The sequence below is a fragment of the Eschrichtius robustus genome, chromosome 14 (genome assembly GCF_028021215.1).
Source record: "Eschrichtius robustus isolate mEscRob2 chromosome 14, mEscRob2.pri, whole genome shotgun sequence".
In the NCBI taxonomy this organism is placed as follows: domain Eukaryota; kingdom Metazoa; phylum Chordata; class Mammalia; order Artiodactyla; family Eschrichtiidae; genus Eschrichtius; species Eschrichtius robustus.
Window position 1 is genome coordinate 24,826,533 of NC_090837.1, and position 21,731 is coordinate 24,848,263.

The 21,731-nt window shown below is 47.0% G+C and overlaps 1 protein-coding gene across 1 annotated transcript in view; it reads right to left on the reverse strand.

Moving 5' to 3' along the window:
* The window catches only part of SEZ6L (seizure related 6 homolog like), an 82,420-nt gene extending 61,058 nt beyond the window's left edge, over nt 1–21,362 (reverse strand). The window contains exons 1-7 of the mRNA XM_068562428.1: nt 21,326–21,362; nt 19,813–19,866; nt 13,215–13,985; nt 12,264–12,397; nt 9,892–10,084; nt 7,754–7,939; nt 4,035–4,200 (exon numbers count right to left, since the gene is read on the reverse strand). Of these exons, the coding sequence (XP_068418529.1) occupies nt 4,035–4,200; nt 7,754–7,939; nt 9,892–10,084; nt 12,264–12,397; nt 13,215–13,985; nt 19,813–19,866; nt 21,326–21,362 (1,541 nt within the window). The remainder of the gene's footprint in view (nt 1–4,034; nt 4,201–7,753; nt 7,940–9,891; nt 10,085–12,263; nt 12,398–13,214; nt 13,986–19,812; nt 19,867–21,325) is intronic.
* Nucleotides 21,363–21,731: the final 369 nt, after the last annotated feature.

Sequence of the window (21,731 nt, forward strand, 5' to 3'; positions counted from 1 at the left end):
GCTTGTCCCAGACTCATGGATAGATTCTGAGCTCTTAAGGAAAGTGTTGGGTATGACATAATGACCAGACGAATTAATAGATACTGATTATTATTACTAATTGAGAAGTTGGGATGACTGGGCTAATATCATTCCTGAAACACTGATATATATATAATCAGACAGAGTTCCGACTTTAACTTCTGAGCTGAGTGACTTTGGACAAAAACACTGCACCCCACTGAGCCTCTGTTTCATCTGTAAAATGGGTACAAGCACACCTACACCACAGTGTGGGGATTAGAGACCATGGATATAAAGTGCACAGGACAGAGCAGGTATGCAAGTCAAATGACCAAGCATTGGACCCCTACTAGACTCTGTCACTGATTTTTATCTCCTAAGACCACCGTGCCTGGAGTCAGGAGTCCCAATTTCTAGTCCCCAGTTCCCTACCCACTGAGCTTACATAAGTCTCAACACATCTTGTGCCTCAGTATCCACAACCATGAAAAGAGGGATCACAACGTCTTTCCTACCTATCTTAAAGGGGGACTGTGAGAATACAAGATAAAGTGTCCTGAAAAATGAAAGGCATCAGACAAAACGTTGGTATTCATTTTTACTGTTATTAAAACCCTTTGGGGACTTCCCTGGTGGCACAGTGGTTAAGAATCCGCCTGCCAATGCAAAGGACACAAGTTCGAGCCCTGGTCCGGGAAGATCCCACATGCCGCAAAGCAACTAAGCCCATGTGCCCCAACTATGAGCCTGCGCTCTAGAGCCTGCGAGCCACAACTACTGAGCCCGCGTGCCACACTACTGAAGCCCGTGCACCTAGGGCCCATGCTCCGCAACAAGAGAAGCCACCACAATGAGAAGCCTGTGCACTGCAAGGAAGAGCAGAGAAAGCCCGCGCTCACCGCAACTAGAGAAAGCCTGCACGCAGCAACGAAGACCCAACACAGCCAAAAATAAATAAATAAATAAATTTATTAAAAAAGAAAAATACAACCTTTGGCACTTGGCTCTTTGCTAGCCTTGGTATTTTTTAAAAAGTTATGCAAAAATGGGGAAGAAACCAGTATACAAATTGGATCACTTATTTTTCTGGAATCATAAACAGGCATTTTTAATCCTTTGAGATTTTGTTTTTTTTTTTTTTACTGTGACCCATAAAAAGGGGTTATCATATGAATTTCTAATGTCACCAAAATGCATGAATGTTAGAGTCACAGTCTGTTCATTTTGCTATGTGTCCACTGTGGCTGGGATGAGGAGGGTGCTGAGGTAGAGGCCAAGGGCCATTCCGAGAGTGGAGAGAGGCCTCTTCACAATCTTCTGATCCCTGCTGATTTTGCTGTATCTTGGGGGCCATTCCCCAGGACTCCTGTTTCAGAGAACCAATGCCTTCTGCTCTATAGCATACTCTCAGGATCTCAAAATCTCTAGTCAATTAATCTTCCAAAAATAGCAATTTTCTACTTATGTTCTCTAGAATGTCTAAAATAGTAATAAAAATCTATACATAGTCTATGGTCAAATGGGTTTGGGAAATGCCAGGTTAAATAAAAATTAAACATTTTTTCCCTTGCAGGACTTGTCAGTGCCTTTGCCAGCTAATGTGCATTAGCACCTTCCAAGACAGAGACTGTGTACATATTGTCTCCCAAACATGTTTGACCAGAGAACCCACCTTCTGTGCTGCATACTATGGGACTGGAGTTTAGAAAGAATTCATTCTGGGGGGAAACCATCTTTAAAATCTTTCTTCATTTCTCTCCTCTACTCAAAATCCTACCATGGCTATCTATAGCTTATAGAAGCAGCCCGGTACCCAAAGCCCTTCAGAAGATGATCCCCATTTACCTCTACATCTTTGCCCACCCCCCACTCCTATTCTCCCTGCTTGGGCTACTCTACCTACTCACTGTATTTTGGGTTCCCTGATCAAATCTCTTTCCAAGGTTTAGATCAGGTCTCATTTCTTCTTTTTAAAAATTAATTAATTAATTAATTAATTGTCTTAATTGCTGCGTGCAGGCTTTCTCTAGTTGTGGTGAGCAGGGGCTACTCTTCGTTGTGGTGCACGGGCTTCTCATTGCGGTGGCTTCTCTTGTTGCGGAGCACAGGCTCTAGGCATGCGGGCTTCAGTAGTGGCATTCAGGCTCAGTAGCTGTGGCTCGTGGGCTCCAGAGCGCAGGCTCAGTAGTTGTGGCACACGGGCTTACTTGCTCCTCAAGGCTTTTACCATTTCTCTGCACTTGTGTTCCTTGTCCTGCAGGCTTTCTCTGGAGCGCCCCAGCTACTGGAACAGGTGACAGGCCAGTGTGTCAGGGAATTAACAAACTCTGAGAGCAGCCATCATCCAACTGACGGGAGATGAGGGACAATTATCTCTGCTCTCTCGCCGCTAGGAATGGGGAGGTTAGGGTGTGTGTCTACACTGGCTCCCAGAGTTCCCAGGTGGAAGAGAATTTCTTTTTTTTATAAATTTATTTATTTATTTTTGGCTGCATTGGGTCTTCATTGCTGCGTGGGCTTTCTGTAGTTGTGACGAGTGGGGGCTACTCTTTGTTGTGGTGAGTGGGCTTCTCATTACGGTGGCTTCTCTTGTTGCGGAGCACAGTCTCTAGGTGCGCGGCCTTCAGTAGTTGCAGCGCGTGGGCTCAGCAGTTGTGGTGCACACGCTTAGTTGTTCCGTGGCATGTGGGATCTTCCCGGACCAGGGCTCGAACCCATATCCCCTGCACTGGCAGGCGGATTCTTAGCCACCGTGCCACCAGGGAAGCCCCACACCCTGTACTTTAAAGCAGTGATTTATTGATATGGAGTTGTTCAGGATAAAGCTGGACGACTTGGAAGGAAGTAGACTCCAGAGTTGGGTAACTTATTCAGTTTTCTGGTATTTTCTCTCAGAATCCTTTCCTGGAGGTTAATGGTCTAGGTTTGAAGCTTCAAAGAAGCCAGGACACTATATAATTCTAAGATCAACATCGGACAGACTCCAGAATTCTAAGGTACTGACATTCTGTCGGTGCCCTACCCACATCCCCTCAGCACTCATTGCTCACCCATTTTCGGCTGGTTTCCAGAGTCTCTGAGAATCAGCCAGCTCAGCCAGCTCCAAGGGTGGCAGGCAGTGTTGGGGAGTCAGTGTGTCCAGGAGCACGCCTCCTCCAACAGTGGATGGTGGGGGTGGATAAATACCCAACTCCCTCACCCTCCGATAGGAATGCTCTGAGCCCTGCTCAACACGGCTTCCTGGAGGCCCCCAGTAGATAGAGACCCAGTTGTCTCTGCAGTCACCTGCTTACTAATACATACTGTATCTACTCCCTTTCCTTCTCTGCTCATTTTCCTGGTGCTTTCTAAGATCAGCTCCCAAACAAACCACTTTCTCTCACATCTTTGTCACTCTGTCTGTTTCCAAGGGAACTCAACCTAAGACAGCAAGTCTAAGCAGCTAAGACCCTAATTTTCTAGAACATTCCAGAATATTCTAGAATAAGTTCTCAGAGTTTTCAGATTCTGGATTCTGTGCATATAACTTAGCATCTACGGACATACTCTTGGTTAGATGTTGTCTTGTATCTTCTCTAGTTCCTTCTTGTACATAAGTCTGGTTTTTCCATCTCAACAGCCAGGAACCCATGTTTCCTACTTCTCTCCTGTTCTCCATGGAGCCTAATACATGATTGGGCACAGAGCAGATGCTCAGTAAACACTCCCTCCTTGTTCAATTGCAAAAAGGGATGTGCAGGAGAAGGGATGAGGCAGTTCGAGGTGGGGGAACTGGATTCCCTTCTTGCCTCTCCCCCAACCCTGCTGTGTGACTAGGGTAAGTCCCTTCCCCTCTGTATGTCCTAGTTTCCTTATGTGTAAAAGGAAGAGATCGAAGATGATGGTCTCTAATATCCTTGCCACCCTCCCCAGCTCTTCCTTTCTTGGCGTCCATGAGGCAGCGTTTTAGTCCTTTCAATACTCCAAATCCCAAGCCACGTTCTAACACTCTGGGAAGGAATGAGGCTGGCTGGGGACCCTCAGAGTTTTACCTGTCCTTCTCGTGCAGTGACAGTCTCTCAAAGTGCAGATGCAGCTTCTGGCCCTCTGGAGCTTCAATTGTCCACATACAGACCTGGCTCCCATTGGTATTTCCAGAGTGACTTGGGGACAGGACGCGGCCGATGGTGGCGTTGTGCACAGCCCCTCCACAAGGGGCTGGGGTCAGAGAGTAGGGGTGGGTGGGCAGTGAGAGGATTGCAGAGAGAGACAGAGAGAGAGAGGAAGTGAGGGTTTCATCCTTTCCCAGTCCCCACCCCTTCATGGGAGGAAATAGGCTGGGGAAGAGAGGAACCATGGGAAAAGTCCCATCCTCCTGAGACAGGTTCATCCTGTTTGACAGGAGGTCTAATTCCATGATTAGAACCATTGCCATGTGCGTTCCATGGTGGGGAATGAATGGCTGTGGTTTAAGCATTCTTCCATGTGCTGGCTGTGCCCTGATTCCTAATTACAAAATGGTAATTAAGAAGGACATAAATAGGCAGTTCTCAAAAGAAGAAATATACTTTTATTACTTAGTAAGCACTAAAATAATACAGCCTCACTAGTAATAAAAGAAATGCAAATCTAAACTATATTCTATCTTTATCCACCTAATTGGTCAAGATAAAAAGCAGCAATAAACTGGAAAGCTATCTCCAGTGATGGGAAATGGTCACTCTCATTCAGGAGTGGTTAGAATACAAGTTGCTATGGGCTTTCAGGAGGGCAATTTGATGAAAAATCCGGAAAATATGTTCAAACACTTTGACCTAGTAATTAAGGTTCTGGGAATTTACCTTAAGAAAAGATTTAGAGAATTTCACAAAAATGTATGAATGAGGATGTTCACTGCCAGATTGCCTCTAAGAGCAAAAAACAAGAAAGAACATGAATGTTCGCTTACAGATGCTTGGTGAAATAAATGCATGCCATTCACATAGTTTTTAAGAACCATGTTCTCAAAGAACTTGAGAAAATAGGAAAATATTCACTATATTTTAAGTGGGAAAAAAGAAGCTAGAAAATGGTCGGCTATATCTATTTCAATGAGCTATATGCAAGGATCAAATTGAGACCAGGAATATAAAAGTGATTTGCTACAATCTTCAACACTTTCTTGGAATTTTTTTTTTTACCAGAGTCATATATTACTTTTATCATAAAAATTTAATAAATATTAAAAAGTGATTTGTGAACTAGGAAGAGTTACACAAATGTGGGGAGGTAGTCTTATTTTTAGGAGATATTTGGTTCTCATTAAATGTTTGCTGAATGACTGCATGACTCATAAGGACCTGCACTGATGAGAAAGGCAGATAGCTCCCTTCTCTGCTCTGGACTCTGCTGTGACCTACAGCAAAGATACTACCAAGAAGTCTTGTACAGTAGTTCTTTCAGGACCACGGACAGAGCACTGGGACGCAGTCTCTCCAGCTACCTCTCCTGAATCCCCATCCTAAAGTGAAGGTTCAAATCTGGCCAGCGCCACTTATCTGCTGTGGATCTAGGACAAGCCACTGAAGCTCTCTGAACCTCTAGGTCGCCGTAAAATGTTAATAATAATTCCACCCTCTTTATGGAACTGTGGTGGTAAGTCAGTGAAACGCTGCATATAGAGGGCTTGGTGCTGTCCCTGGCACAGAGTAGGTGCTCAAAATGTAGCCAGCATTACTGCCCCATAGCTCAGGAGCTGAGGAGATGGAGGACACTGTCCCTGGTGGGGGGCGCCGGCAACCTGTCCTCCCCAAGCTGCCGCTCATTTGCGGCCTCTCTGCTCCCATTCCTTGCCTTATTAAGCCGACTGATGACTGGTTTCAATTTGCCAGCGGCGGCTCCCCATCCGTCTTCCTTAGCACAAATTGAGGCTTAATTCCTCTCTGATTTCATACATAGATAAAAATTAACATCAGGGAGGCATGGAGACCAACTGCCCTATGGTTTGAATTTTTTTTCTTTGTTAAAAAAAAAAAAAAGAAAAATTCTGAAGGGCCTTGGGGGAATGATACTGCAACAATTAAATCTGAGAATTTATCATCAGCTCTCATTTGCATTTTGAATTCTACTGACTATGAATGCCTGGAGGGCAGGAGTGATGTTTTCTTATTCCCAGTATTCTCCTTGTACATGACTCATGGGCTGGCACAGAGTAGGTGCTCAGTTAATGTGCGCAGCCTACACTCTCCTGGCCATGGTCAGGACTTTTGAGAATCTCATAGAGATTAGCTCTCTTGATAACTGAGCATGGTCAAGGTTATGGCCACTGGGGCAGACAGAGTGTGGTACAGAGTGCTTCTCAATCTATAATGTGCACATGAACCACAAAAGGAGCATTTTAAATGTAGATTTTGATTCGCTTGGTTTTGTATGGGGCTTGGGATTGTGTATTTCTAATAATCTCACTGGTAGGCAGATTGCACTTTGAACAGTGAAGGTGTGAGGAAAAGAGCTCAGGAGAGAAGGGTTCTGGACTCAGTTCAATTTCTATCTGGTGACTTTGAGGAAGAAACTTCACCTCCATGAGCCTCAGTTTCCTCATCTGTAAAATGGGGATAACTGTTCCCACCATGTAGGATTGCTGTGAGGATTTATCAGAGCCCTGGCATATGGACTGGGCTCAAAATACGGCAGCTGTCATATCCAAAGCACAAGCAACAAACAAAAATTACACAAATTAGACTTTGTCAAAATTAAGGACACTATCAAGAAGTGAAAAGACAACCCACAGAGTGGGAGAAAATATTTGAAAATCATATATCTGGTAAGGGTCTAGTATCCAGAATATATAAAGAACTCTTACAACTCAAGAAAAAGACAAACAACCAAATTTTAAAAATGGGCAAAGGACTTGAATAGACATTTCTCCTAGAAGATATACAAATGGCCAACAAGCATATGAAAAGATACTCAATGTCATTAGCCATTAGGAAAATGCAAATCAAAATCAGAATAAGATACCTTCCCACCCACATTATTATATGGCTATAATAATAAAAAGAAGACATCGAAAATAAGTGCTGGTGAGGATGTGGAGAAATTGGTACTTTCATACATGGCTGGTGGGAAAGTAAAATGGTGCAGCCATTGTGGAAAACAGTTTGACGGTTCCTTCAAAAGTTAAACATGATATTACCATATAACCCAGAAATTCCACTTCGGGGTATATACCCCAGAGAAATGAAAACATAAAAACTTGCATACAAACATTTATAGCAGCATTATTCCTAATACCCCCAAAGTGGAAACAATTCAAATGTCCACCAACAAATGAACAGATGAAATGTGGCCTATCCATATCATGGAATATTATTCAGTCATAAAAAGGAATGAAGTTCTGACAGACGTTACAACATGGATGAACCTTGAAAACACTATGCTAAGTGAAAGAAGCCAGATACACAAGATTACATATTGTACGATCCCATGTATATGAAATGTCCAGAATAGGCAAATCTATAGAGACAGAAAGCATATTGGTGGTTGCCAGGGGCTACTGGGTCCAGGGTGTCCTTTTGGGGGTGATAAAGATAGTGGTGATGGTTGCACAATATTGTGAATGTACTAAATGTCACTAATGGTCAATTTTATCATATAACAAAACTTTAAATGGCAGCAGCCATCTGTATTTGGAGGAATCTCTTCCCTAAGGTCAATCTTCATACCCTGGGGGCTGGTCCCTCCCCTCTTAAGTGGACCATCTGTGTTTAGTCTGGCTGAGGCTGGCATGTACCTGAGCAGATGGGTTCCTGGCTGCTCCAGTGGGGCTTGGAGGCATTGATGCACGTCAGCGTCTTGGCACCCTGGAGCTCGTAACCCAGGTGGCAGTGGAAGTGGGCCACCCCACCTGAGTGCAGGTCCATCACCATGACATCCCCGTAGTCGGGCCGGCGGGGAAAATTGCAGCTCAGCATGAAGGCTGGGAAGAAATGCAGGGGCAGACAGTCATCTCTCAGAGGGGGAGACAAAGAACGTGACCCACATCCCGGGAGTCAATTTTTGCTGAGGAGAAAAGATGAGGTCCCTAAGGACCCTGGAGTGCTGGAGGAGGGTATTTTTGTGACTCGAGTTGATCACGTGGTGCTGAGACTGCCAGATGAGCACTTTTTTCTAGGCTCAAAGCTCCCCACCCTGACTAATCAGAGACAGCAGGTTTGGGGTGACAAATGTGTTCCCATCTCTCCCTGGAGACAGAATGGCCTTCTCCTTGATCACAGGAGGGACAGGATCACCCAGGTAGGTTAGTCTCACCTGCACGAACAGCTTAGGTGTCTGATAAAAATACAGGCTCTTGGACCAGAGTTAGAATAACCAGTTCTTCAGGAAATGCCCAAGATATGAAAGCTTGGAAACAACTGTCCTGGGAGGTAAGGGCTTGGGCTCTGAGGGAGATGGATGTGAGCTTACATTCTCTTACTTCATCACTCAGAAACTGTGTGACCTTGAGAAAGTGACACAGTGTCCTGAACTTCACTCTCCTCTCTGTGATCGTCCCTGTTTCACAGGTGGCAGTAAGGATTACATGTGAAATGCCACAGAAGAGCCTCCTTAGCCCAATATCTGGTGCACAGAGCTCACTGGACGGGGTGGTAGAAGGGTGTACGTGACCACGTTGAGCTCCTTGAGTTTCATTTTCATAAAAGGGTGCTGAATCCATCCTAGCTCCACCACTAGACTATGGTCTGACCTCTGCTGTAGCCTAGGATATCTGCATTCCCAGTTCCCATGAGAAGGACTAAATTCAAGCTCATGGCTCAATGAGCTATTTTTTGCATTTTTTAATTAACAAAGACAACAGACGGTAGTCTGCATTATTGAGAAGGTGTGAGGAAACGGACACTCCTGTATACAGTCACCCATCTGTTTCAGAAACATCCAAGGGGAAATTTTTAAATGAATTGTTTTTCCAGACACTTAGTCAATGTGACGTAAATGTGGACGGCTTTCAATCTCCCATGGTATGGCTAAGGGCTCCCCTTCCCCGTCATATACTTGGCAAGTATCCAGGGGGAGCTCCTGGTAAGGGAAGTAACCGGAGGTCTTGGGAACCGCCCAGGAGGTGGGAAAAATGGGATGACACTGAAATGAGAGAGAGAGAGACAGAGACAGAGAGAGAGAGAGAGAGAGAGAGAGAGAGAAGGAAGAGAGAATGGGGGTGGGAATGAAGAGAGGGAGGGGAGGAAAGAAAGATATGAAGGAAGAAAGAAAAGAGGGAGGAGAAAAGAGGAGAAAGGTGAACAGAAAACAAAAGAGAGGAGACTGGAAACAGACAAAAAGGAAAGAAAGAAACAGTGGAGAAGAAGAAAAAAGAGAGAAGGACTCCAGTAGCAGAGGCTCTTTCCCAGAAACCCATGGACTCTCATGGGATTTGTGTGTCAGATTCAGGAGACATGAACTTGAATGGGAAAAAGCGGCTTGCTTATTCTTCATTAACCTTTTACTTAACAATGATATTTCCTTCAATCGCAAATGTAGGCAACAATCTGTAACATAGTCACAGAAACTGTGACTCTGTCACCAAGAGAAATCAGATATTTTCATATCAAAATGAATATCTTGACATATTTCTTATGCTCCTTTGAAATTACAGTAATTATCAGAGCCACTGGGAAATATTATTTAATGTGTTAATAAAGAAGCACATAGATTATCATAGATGAAAACAATATTTTGACAACTGCTATTAAATATGAATGGCTTCCTTTTGAATTGTATATATTTTATGCTCTTAAAAACACAAATCTAAGAAGGGGTTCACAGTGTTACCAAACTGCCAGAGGGGGGTCCCTGGCACAAAAAGGGTGAGAATCCTTGGCTCCAGAGGGAAAGGGAGAAAAAAGCTACATCTCAACAGCCTCAGCCTGATCTTACCCTGGTAGTGCAGCTGGAAGGTCCCAAGGCCATCGTCCTGGAAGGTCCGGAAGTAGACAGAGATGGTGTTGGTGGGGCTTCGGATCACCTGCCCCTCTACCAGGAGGGTGTGGTTGGCTAGAATGGTCAGGGAGGGGCCGTCCACCCCGCGGATGGAAAGCAGCTCCCCCTCGGACAGGTTCACACTCTTCACCTGAAGACAGGTAGGGGCAGACAGAATCTGAGTCATGTTTGAGACAGGGCATCTGTTAGCCCCCTTATCTGAGTCCCATGAAAGAGGCTTCTGGATGCTGGCAGCCGAGACAGAGTCTTCTGGAGCTGGCAGGTGGGGGCAGGGGTTTGATCAGCCTGTGCCTAAGGTCCCATCTCCAGGGAGACAGAAGTCATTTCACCAGAAGGTAAGCTCCAGGGAGGCAGGAAACCTTCCGTGCTGCTCAGGGTCCCCAGGGCTTAAAATAGTGCCTGGCCCATAGTACGTGCTCAATAGATCTTTATAGACTGACTGAATACATTCTTGCCCTTCTGCATAAACTGGTGAGGGCGTGGGGGGCCTCATCTCTAGGGCTTTCTCAGGCCCACTTTCTTATCCTCCTCAATAGTGGCTTCAATGGCAGAGCCTTCTCAAAGCTCCATGTACTTGGTTTGCCAAGTCCACTTTCCAGGCTTGGGAGAGAAAGAAGGGAGATACCTTACTCGCAGACAAGGATGCTGAACAAATGGAGCGGGGGTGGGGTGGGGACCTTAGTCAGTCCCCAGTTCCCAATATGAATATTTCTCCTTCTCTTAGTGGGGCCTGGGACCCCAGACCCTTGCCTCTTGTGTAAGCAAGGCAGGCATTACTGACAAGCCCTTCCACTTTCAGGCCATACACCTTACTCTCTTTTCTCTTTGATGAACGCCTACTCATTCGTCAAAGCCCCACTAAAATTGCCCTTCTCCGTGAAACCTTCCCTAACTGCCAAGGAGCTTGCCTGTCTCTCCACTGTGATTCTACAACATCCACTGTGATTCTACAACATCCACTGCGAACATCTACTACAGACCACTGGGAGAAGCATCCCAATGTCTTCCATGTGTGTCTATCTCAATCACAAAACGGCAGGTTCCTTTAGGGCAGGCTCTGCATCAGCTTTACACACCACCCTGTCCCCCACTGCTGTGACTGGTCCAGAGTAGGTGCTAATGAAGGAATTCTACTGTGCCTGATAAAAAGCTCCGTACAGTATTAGACAGAGTGGGCCTATTCAAGTGGAGGAAAGTGTTCATCAAGTGCCAGAATCAGCTGGACTGCAACTTTTCTCCAGGTTAATTCCATGAACATTTACGAAGTACCCACCATGTGCCACATGCTGTGCTAAGCTCTGGACACAAGTTCTGCCGAGAGGCTTACCTTTCATCCTCCCTGTACAATCAGAAAACCTTCCTAAAGTAAAGTCCTGCTTATGTCATACAACTGACTCTGCTTAAAATCTTCTGGTGGCTCCTTACTGCCCATGAGAAAAAAGCACACGTCCAGCCTCTAACCTCGGCCTGGAAGGGTCTGCCACCACGTGGTACTAACCTCGGCCTGGAAGGGTCTGCCACCACGTGGTACTAACCTCGGCCTGGAAGGGTCTGCCACCACGTGGGACTGGCCTCCATTTCTCGCTTCACTTCCACCCTTTCTTCTGTGGGACAGTGAACTGCACAGTTCACCACTTCCTGGCATGTCATCTTACTTCATATCAAAAAGTGCTTCTAAAGATGGGGAGGTCGGTTGGGGATGGCCTGGAACTAGGGTGGGGATAGTTGGTAACATGCACTGAGTGCCCGCTCTCTCTCCCTTAGGCTCTGGATGAATGCTCTCTGTGCACTGTCATATTTATTCCTCCCTGAAACTCTGTAAAGTAGCAACATTTTCATCTGTTTTACTGATGGGGAAACTGAGGCTCAGAGAGCTGGAGTCCCTTACCCCAAGTCATACAGCATTAACTGGTAGAGCTGCAACTTAAAACCCAGATGTATGAGCACTACTGTACCCTGCTTTTCCATTCTTAGTTTGCAGCCAAAAGTTTATGAATCTAATGAGCCACATGGGGCTTCCATGACTATGTGTGTGTTTGATAAGCAGGATATCAAAGGACTTTCCTTCTGGGTGTAATGATTCACAATTTATCAACACATCCCCTTCCCTCCATGTGTGCCAAGCTATTTCAGCTGTGCCCTGAGTTGGGAACTCCTATTCATCCACCAAAGCCCAGCTTAAATTGCCCCATTAGGGCAAAGCCAGAAACAAACTGGTTAGGATGATAAAAACAAGCCTGACTCAGACAATCCTTAAGAGACTTCCTGCTGGAAGAGGCAGCCACTGCAGGGCGCCTTTCTGGGGTTACCTGGAGCTCCACCCCATAGCCAGTGTAGACTGTCACGTTGTACGTGCACTCCAGGAAGCTGTTGAGGGGCAGCGGTGGGTAATCACTGGAGTCGATGTACCCTTCAGGATCGGAGAAACTCACACTGCAGAGAGCTGGAGGAAAGCACTGTCATTAGGACACGGAGAACAGCTCAGATGTCATCTCTCAGATGGGCTGTGGGCTGGAACAGGGCCTCTGGGCACACCTGTGTTCTCCTGTCCCCACTCCTCCCACTGCTGTTCATTCTCCTTCAGCTCCAGAATCAACATGATAATCAAATAGCAGCATCTGACATAGAATGATAACTTACTACATGCTGCTAGGCACCTCATCGGTCTACAGGGGTGACCCCACTCATCCTCGAAGGGACTGATATTTCATTCTCATCTCAGAGATAAGCAAAGCTCAGAGAGGGTGCGCATCTGGGCCAAGCTCACACAGCGAGCAGGAGTCAAACCTAGAGCTCATACTCTTTCCTGAGCGGCCGCACTGCATTTGTCCAAAATCAATGTATGATTGACAGCTGATGTCTCTCTCCTGTGTTTGAAGATGGAAAAAAAGATAGAAGAAAGACTGGAACACAGACGTGCATTTTATCAAGTTCATGTAACGGTAAAAGCAAAAGCACCTTGAAAGGCTAGGGCCTTCTAGGCAGACAAAAGGATTCTGTTCCAAGATGAAAGGTTTTGAATCCCGCTGTTTAGCTGTGTGGCATTGGGCAGGGTGCTCAATGTCTTACGGTCTCAGGGGTCTCATCTCTAAAATAGGGATATTAATTCTGGGCCACAGGGTCAATCTCATAGCTAGGGCTTCATAGATGGTAACCAATGGTGGGGCGTGGACCTCCCCGGCCCCCCTCTCCCATGCCCTGCACACAGCAGGTGCCTCATCGCAGTTCTGGGAGGGCTGGAGGCGCTGGGGGATGCACACCTGGGGCCTGCCCGGTGGTGATGACCGTGGTGGTAACGATGGTGGACGTCGTGGTCTCCTGGCTTTCCTCCGAGGCCGACCCGGTCAGCTCGTTCTCACATTTGTCCATCAGGGTCATGGGGCTGGCATCCCCTGGGGGAGCCTCGTGGGCCTCCTCAGGCACGGCGGGCGCCCCGGGGTCGGGGCTCTGGGGGAGCGTGTGGGCCACCAGCGGCTGCGAGGTGAAGGGGGCGATCTGTAGGGGCGCGGGCGTCGTGGGGACTGCACCTTCCTTCCGCTCCAGCCAGAGGGGCTCCTCCGATGACAGCGACAGTGGGTGGGTCTCCTCCCCTGCGGAGGCCACGGGGCCCTGGTCCCCAGGTGGGCGGGGCTTCTCCGTGGCAGAGGAGAGGAGACCCAGGCCCGAGGATGCTGGCTGGGACGCCGCCCTCTGCACAGCTGCTGTGGTGGTGGCCTTCGGCCTCAGCTGCTTCCTGGTCAAGTTCACCTGCTTGAGCGAAGGCGGCTTCTTCGTGGGGGGGAAGGCATGCCTGGTGCCGGGTTCCTCCGGAAGCGGAAGCAGCATGGATGCGGCCGCCGGGTCTTGAGGTGCAGAGGGGACCATCCCTTCCAACTCTGGCTTGCGAAGCTCGTCCCCTGACTGCGCTGGATTCAGAGGGGCCGTGGTCACTCTCTCTTTGGGGGTCTCTTGGCTCAGACTGCTGCTCCCCAGGGCTTCCGAGGGCAGAAAGTAAGTACCTGAAGGGCCAGCATCTCCCTCCAGTGGCACATCTTGGAAAGAGAATGGACACCAGTTAGCTTGGGGCCGGGGGCTTTAGGTCCTCACCTGGCAGACTCTGAGGGTGGCCCTCCTAAGGTGGTACCCAAGGCTTGCGAGGATGCTGGTACAGCCCAATCAACCAATGTGGGGCTGCCTCCTTTCCTTCCTTCCTTCTTCCCTTCCTTTCTTACTTCCTTTTCCCAACCGGGTTGATCATGGCCAGCCTGAGCTAAGCATTAGAGCTACAGAAACCAAGGGCGCAAGAATTTCACAGTCCAGTTACATATGCCCTGGGAGGGGGAATAAGAAAGTAGAAATAATCATATTTGATGTGATAAACGCTTAGAAAGAGAAAAGCTTTGTGTGCTAAGAGGACAGGCCCCTAACCCAGTCTGTGGGGCAGGACCACCATGTACAGCCGGGCAGTTTGCTCACTGCACACGGCTATCCCACTAAGAGGATGAGTGGGGCTGTAACCAATCCACAGTCTCTTCTCTAAGCTGTGTGCCCTGACTCAGGGCTATATTATCCTGGGATTGGGGGAGTTAGATTTTTTTTGTTTTAACTAAATAATGTACAAGTGACCTTGTGGGAAACACATGAAGATTTGAGAATCCAGAATCATGAGGCAGGTTTAGAATAGAGGGATGTGGGAAGACCCGAGGCCTGGCTGAGGTGAGTGCAAAAGAGGAATGAAAGAGAACAGGGGACAGAGGTGGAGGGTGATTAGAGAGAGAGCTGGTGAGGTAGGGAGGTCGGGGCCAGGCTCTGGTGGGCCTTGTATGTCCTGCTGACTCCTTGTGATTTATTTTTGTCTTGAAAGGAAAACCACCTAATAATTTTAAATAAGGGCTGGCCCAGGCTACTGTTTAGCAGAATTATGCCTGAAAGCAGCTGCATCTACTTATTTGAGACCCAGTTCTGCCAACTGCAAGCTGGCAAATGGCTTCACCTCTCTGAGCCTCAGGTTCCTCAGCTGTAAAATGGGGCTATTGCCCCCTATTTCATAGGGTTTTCATCGTTCAAGAGGTTGATTATGGAAAGCATACGTACATGTACGTACATGTGGGTCCCTCACCCACAGAGTGCCCAGTATGTATCCGCTGCTATATCCGTCATCGTTTTTTATACTCTTGTCATTGTAATTGCGCCCTCAGCAGGGGGCTGGAGCAGTCAGAACGTTCCCGATGATGATCTTGAGATAGAGAGGAATTACGTCCTGGGGACAAAGGACTGATAGCTGTCCTTGTCAATTTTCCGCAGAAAGACACTCACTCAGCCACAGTCTCAGGTCCCCTCAGCACTGTCATTTAAATTTATTTCCGTAGCCGTTGGAAAGGCTCTTTTACTTTCATGGAGTCGGCAGCGACAGTGGCTTAATCTATCTAGACTGCAACGGTTTGCAACTGGCATCAACAAATATTCCTGTTGTGTAACATTGATTACCAAGCCAGTGTACATTCCAGGCCGACGATGGCACTGGGGCAGAAGCAGACATCAGGGAGGAGAGGGTGTGTGGATGACCTGAGGACAGATCCAGGTCATTCAGGCGCCAGGCAGGTTTCCTGGTCCAAGGTGGGAAGCGTTGAGGCTTTGGGGTTAGACCTGGGTTCAAATCCTGCCTTTGACAGTTACTAGCTGCGTGAACCTGGGCAAGTCCATTAAGCCTCTTTTGTGTAGTAGAGATACTCCATCTACCTCATAGGATCAGATCAGTTGTGGGCCTGCTTGAAAGCTGTGACTTTTATGCTCACAGTCACTTTTATCAAATGATTGGTATTGACCATCTTTGTGGACTGTCAAGTGAGAAGGTGATGAGACAAAAACAATCAAGGATGAGGGTTCAGGACACCTGGCTCCCAAGACCCAGCTGTGATTTGATGCACAGAGCTTGGATGCAACCAGGGGTTGGGGGACCCGGATAGTGGTCCTGTCTTGGTCACTACTCCCCATCATTACTGGGTGGGTTTCCTCTTCTCTCTGTGTGTCAAATGGGCAGCCAGACTAGATAAAATCTAAGGGTCCTTCCAGCTCTGACTGTTGATTTTTGAAACAATCAGGTAATTGGCAATTATTCTTAGAGCTTGTTGGTAATCTTGCTAAAAAGGGCCAAGTGACAACCTCAGTCCTGACACTAGCTTGTGAGTTTTGTTGGGTCCTGTGGCTACATTAGTTTCAGCCAGTCTTTCCACAAAAATGTCCCCTTGATCACAAGGGGCTGGAGGAGAGAGAGGAAGTGGAAGAGGGAGTGAGAGATAGAAATACCTGGAAAACAAGTTGTGTCAAAGGTGATAAAAGATTACAAATGACATAAAGCACATCAACGTGCCTTGGCTATAATAAGAGTGATATTTATAACATTTTATTTCTGATCACTTTATTGAGTGCTGAATATGTGCAAAGGCATGTGCTACACGCTTCGTATTCATTACCTCACTTAAATCTTTCTCACCCTTATTAATTAGAAATCATTATTCCTATTTTACGGATGGGCAAATGGAGGCTTTCGGATATTAAATAACTTTCCAAGGTCGTACAACAAAGCTGGGTTTCAAACCTTGGTTTTCCTGATGGCAAAGACCACGCTGCTAGCCTTCAAGAAATACAGAGCATTACCAACTGCAGCCTCTCCTCAGCTTGAATTGGCCTCTCCCCGCAAAACCCCTCTCTCTAAACCCTTGGTCTGTTTGTGTTTCTGCTGGGTGGGCTACAGCGTTTTTCAACCCCCCAGATGGCACCCCCCAACCCCAACACGTTCCTGGTTAAAATACGAATTTTAACCAGACCGGATGGGTCTGGTCTCCTCTGCCAGACCCATCACATCTGGATCTCCTCCGAGCCCACTGAGACCCAGCACAGCCAAGAAAAGCAGAAGGAAATTCAAGAAAGAGGACCCTGTAGTCAACTTCCTCCCCCCTCCCGCAATCACTGCTGCCACCTCCGGGGTCCCCAGGGAAAAACTGGTGCCAAGCTCAGCAGCTAGAAAGCGTTTTAGGAAGCGGATCCACTGGACTGCGTCAGCCCTTTCTCACTGAACACCTGACTCCCAAGAAGAGTTGCAATATGCACCATGTAAATTCATCTCCCTGCCCCCGATGCCTCTTCTTACTCTTCAGAGCTCACACACGCTGGGGTCTTGCTGGCTGCCTCCAAACTGAAGGCCATGTTCAAGACAGATGAGTATATTCTGTGATCTGCAAGGCATGCAGCCCATGAGACCCGGCCTTTGTTCTCGGCTGGGACGCTGGCCAAGTGAGTGCCACGTGAAACCACATCCCAGGGGGAATTGGCCAAAACTGGATTCCATGGCCTCAGAGGTCCAGAGACTTCACTTGCTCAAACAGGCCTGCTTCTCCTGGGGCCCCAGTGACCACCGGGTTAAATTAACTCCTCTTTCCCATAGCACTTAACTTTTTCAATCATCGTAGTCACGTCTGGCTGGTTCTCTCTTTATCGTGGGTGTTCAGTGCCCCCACTGGAATGCTGTCAATCAATTGATGAGTGAAAGCACTGGGTGCTGACTCTCTTGGCTGGTTGGCCCTCAGCATGGGAGAGTCAACACTCTAGGACACGGTCCCTGCATTCAAGAAGTTAGGAAGGCATAACACAAGGTCCTACTGTATAGCACAGTGAACTATATTCAATATCCTGTGATAAACCGTAATGGAAAAGAATATGAAAAAGAATATATATAACTGGGCTTCCCTGGTGGCGCAGTGGTTGAGAATCTGCCTGCCAGTGCAGGGCACACGGGTTTGAGCCCTGGTCTGGGAGGATCCCACATGCCGCGGAGCAACTAGGCCCATGAGCCACAATTGCTGAGCCTGCGCGTCTGGAGCCTGTGCTCTGCAACAAGAGAGGCCGCGACAGTGAGAGGCCCGCGCACCGCGATGAAGAGTGGCCCCCGCTCGCCGCAACTAGAGAAAGCCCTCACACAGAAACGAAGACCCAACACAGCCAAGAAAAAAAAAAAAAGAGAGAGAGAATATATATAACTGAATCGCTTTGCTGTACAGCAGAAATTAACACAACATTGTAAGTCAACTATACTTCGATTAAAAAAAAAAAGAAGTTAGGAAGGCAGACGCACAGCGATAACCCAATACGGGTACCAAACCGAAGAGACAGAGCTTTAATTACATCCTTATGCTGCTTTTCTCTCTCAAGACAGAATGGAGCAACGCTGAAGGCAACTGAGCATTTGTTCTGCTACCCAAGTTGTGGGGGAAACACATCTCTCTCTCTCTTTTTTCTAACGTTGATGGGGAGATGGGAGGTTAGATGGGGAAGCATCCCACTGAAGTCGAAAAAGCACAAGTTCTGAAGCTCTGAAGCTGAAGATCTGTATCTTAAATGCCCGCAGCAGAATGGCCAGGAAGAGCCTGGATTCTAAGCAATAGCACATCACGCAGGCACGAAGGGATAGAAGGAGAAGTGGAGCAAACAGAAGCCGGACGATGCTTCTGCTATAACGTTCTGCGAAAACAGCAAGACGTAAAACTCTATGGTGTGGATGCGAACGACTAGACACAACCAACTCAAACAAATCGCAATCAGAGAGTCATCTTTTGACTTGGAGGAAAGGCCCCCAAGTGCGATCCTGGTTGCCTCTGGGTGGCGGGCCTTTCAGTGATGTGTTTTCTTCCTTCTACTTTTTGACATTTTCTAAAATGTGCATAAGAAGTATTCAAAACTTTCTTAAGTGAAAAAAATTTTTATGAAAAGAGCAGGGTTTAAATGCTGCCTTGTGATGGAGAGGAGGAGGGAAAGCAGACAAATATTTGTAATCACAGAATTGCTTCATTCACTAGTCACTGAACCCCTTTGGGATGCAGTCTTCCGGTGGGGATGATGGTAACTCTCGTCTCACTGGACTCGTGAATTAGTAATCAAAGTGACTACTTTTAGGAAGTAGGAATGGCAGGTGGATCAATGGATAGCTTTCTGATAAATGGCAGTACAAAAATGTTAGTCACTGTTCTCATCAACAATATTCATATCTAATTCAGTGGTGCTTTCTTCACCTTCCACAATAAGGACTTGCTCAGCCCACGCTGGTGGGTTTGCTTGGCCCCCACAGGGACAAAACCAAAAACGAAATGTCACCTCTTATAGATGGAAAGTGTCCCAGAGTTCCTGGTTACAAAGTGCCCAGAGGAAGGACTTGAGGTCCAGAGAGGGAAAATGGGCTGCCCAGGGTCACACAGCATGTTAGCAGCCATAACAACACAAGGCTATTCGAGGCTTGGAAAACCACATCAAAGCACATCAGACAAAACCAGAAACAAAGAATGTCAGTTCATTCCGTGCCGTCTACATCTGGGCTGGATAATTCTTTGCTGGGGGGCAGAGCTGTCCTGTGCACTGCAGGATGTTGGGCGGCAACCCTGGTCTCCACTCTCTAGAGGCCAGTAGCAACCTCCCCCCACCCCCTGTGTGACGATCAGAAATGACTCCAGACATTGCCAAATGTCCCTTGGGCGGGGGCGGGGGGAGCAAAAGACCCTCTCATTGATGACCATTGGTACTGCCCCCAGAACTGAACAGACTTTCCCTCCCATTCCTGGGGTTGAACTGCTTTGTGTTGCTTAAATCATTGAATTTTAGGGCGGAGAAGGTCTTCGGCTAATCCCCATTTTACAGATAAGGACACTGACATAAGTGAGGGCTGTATTTCTTTCTCCCACTCACATTTGATCATTCATTCATTCAGCGAGCACCTACTATGTGCCAGACACAGGCAATAGGTGCTAGCATCCAGAGGTTCACCTTGGACAGCAAATAGCCAGAGCTGATGAATACAACCCATTCTTTTCAGCCAGAGAGGACCCAGCTCACCCAGCTCACTCAGCCCTGCGGGAACAAGGACCCTCTGGACTTTGAGAAGACTTTCTGGGGCAGAAAGGGCAGAGATGGGGGTGGGCTTCGGGTGCCGTGGGGTTTCATCTAGTGCCTCAGTCAGAGCCCTCTACCTATGCCCGGGCTAACAACACTGACATTCAGATGGTGACTGACACTCTGCAAAGTGCATTCCCAGCTGCGATCTCATTCCAACCTCCAAACAGTTCTGTGAACTTGGCATTTTGTTTTTCCCATTTTATAGATGAAAACAAAAATCAAACCTCAGAAAGAGGAAGTGACCTGTCCAAGATCATAGAGCAAATTGGGGTAGGATTAGACACGTTCTGACCTTGTTTCCTGTGTCCTTTCCTCTTTTCCACATAACACAGTTAATCTGAAAAATGCAAGAATACCTGAAAGGTGTAAAATCAGAAGTATCAGCCCTGTACCACCCCGACCCATCCACCAGTCCTACCTTCCAAAGGGAACCCCTGTTAATAGGATCTTGTTCAATCTCCAAATAAAATGTATTGATATAAAAATAATAAAGCATTTTCACCTTAAAAGGTGTGACAGCACATAGGAGTGTGGGGTTGAAGTCAGAATTGCTTGGGTTCCAGACTCAGCCTGCCGCTAACTGCCCACGAGACCCTGGACAGTCCCTTCCCTTCTCTGGGCCTCCCTGTTCTCATCTGTAAGGTGGGATCACACCAGCCTTATCCCTTAGGCTTGTCAGAGAGTAAGATGAGCCCATGAGTGTCCAGCACGGCTCACAGAGCAGCTGTCAGCCGTCACAAAGCACTGTTGTCACTGTCGATCTAAATATTCACAGAGTTATGACATCGTATATACTGCTCTGGCACTTACTAAGAAGTGCGTTTTGAAATATTCCAGCCATTCAGAAAGAGCTGAAGACTAAGGCAACAATACCCATGTGTGTACACCTTTAGCTTAAGAAATAGAAGGCAAACCAGTACAGTCAATCTCTGTTTGTTCCTCCCTACCATCCTCTCCTTCTTCTTCTCCACCTCCTGGGAGTAACTACCGTCCTGAATTTGGCCTTGAGCATTCTCATTTATTATGTGCATTATGTATATTTTACTATTATTATTATTGTGTGCATTTATTATGTGTCAATATCTCTGAACAATATATTGTGCAACCTGTTTTAAAACTTTATATGTGAACCCTCCTGCAACCTGCTCCTTCCTTTCCTTTCCTTTCGTTCAACATTTTGTGAGATTCATCCATGTTGATAAGCGTAGTTTTGATCAATTCATTTTTCACTGCTGTATAGTATTCCATTACACTAGTGCCCCACCACCATTTTTTCACTTATAATCCATCATGGCTATCTTTTAGTCAGCACGTATGTGGCCACTTCGTGCTTTTTTAATGGCTACATTAAAATATAAACATATACATTATTGAATCAGGCTCTTAATCGATTAATATTCAGGTTGTTATTCTCCGCCCTGTCTTCTCAAATAACACTGCAATAAAGACATACCTTTTGTGAACATGTCCAGGTAATTCTTCAGGAACATGTCCCAGAAGTTGTATTGCTCAGCCAAAAGATTTACATATTTAACATTTTGATTGATGCTGAAAAAACACCTTCCAGAATAACCTAAACTTGTTTATTTACCCTGACACCTACTCTACACAAGAGTGCTGCTGCCCTCCAGCTCTGTCTATGCTTAACTTCCGGTGACTGTTAACTTGACCATCTAAGTTGGAATCCGGGGCAGTTGCATCCAGGCATAGTGGGTTTCTAGAATGCACCACCCCCCCCGCCCCAGGTGATTCCGAGGTGCTCCCTCGCTTTCTCTAGTTGTTGCTGCAGGTGTGCCCAAGGTTGGTCCTGACCTTTCACCTGCCTCACCTCACTTTTACTCCAGAGCACCCAAGAAGCC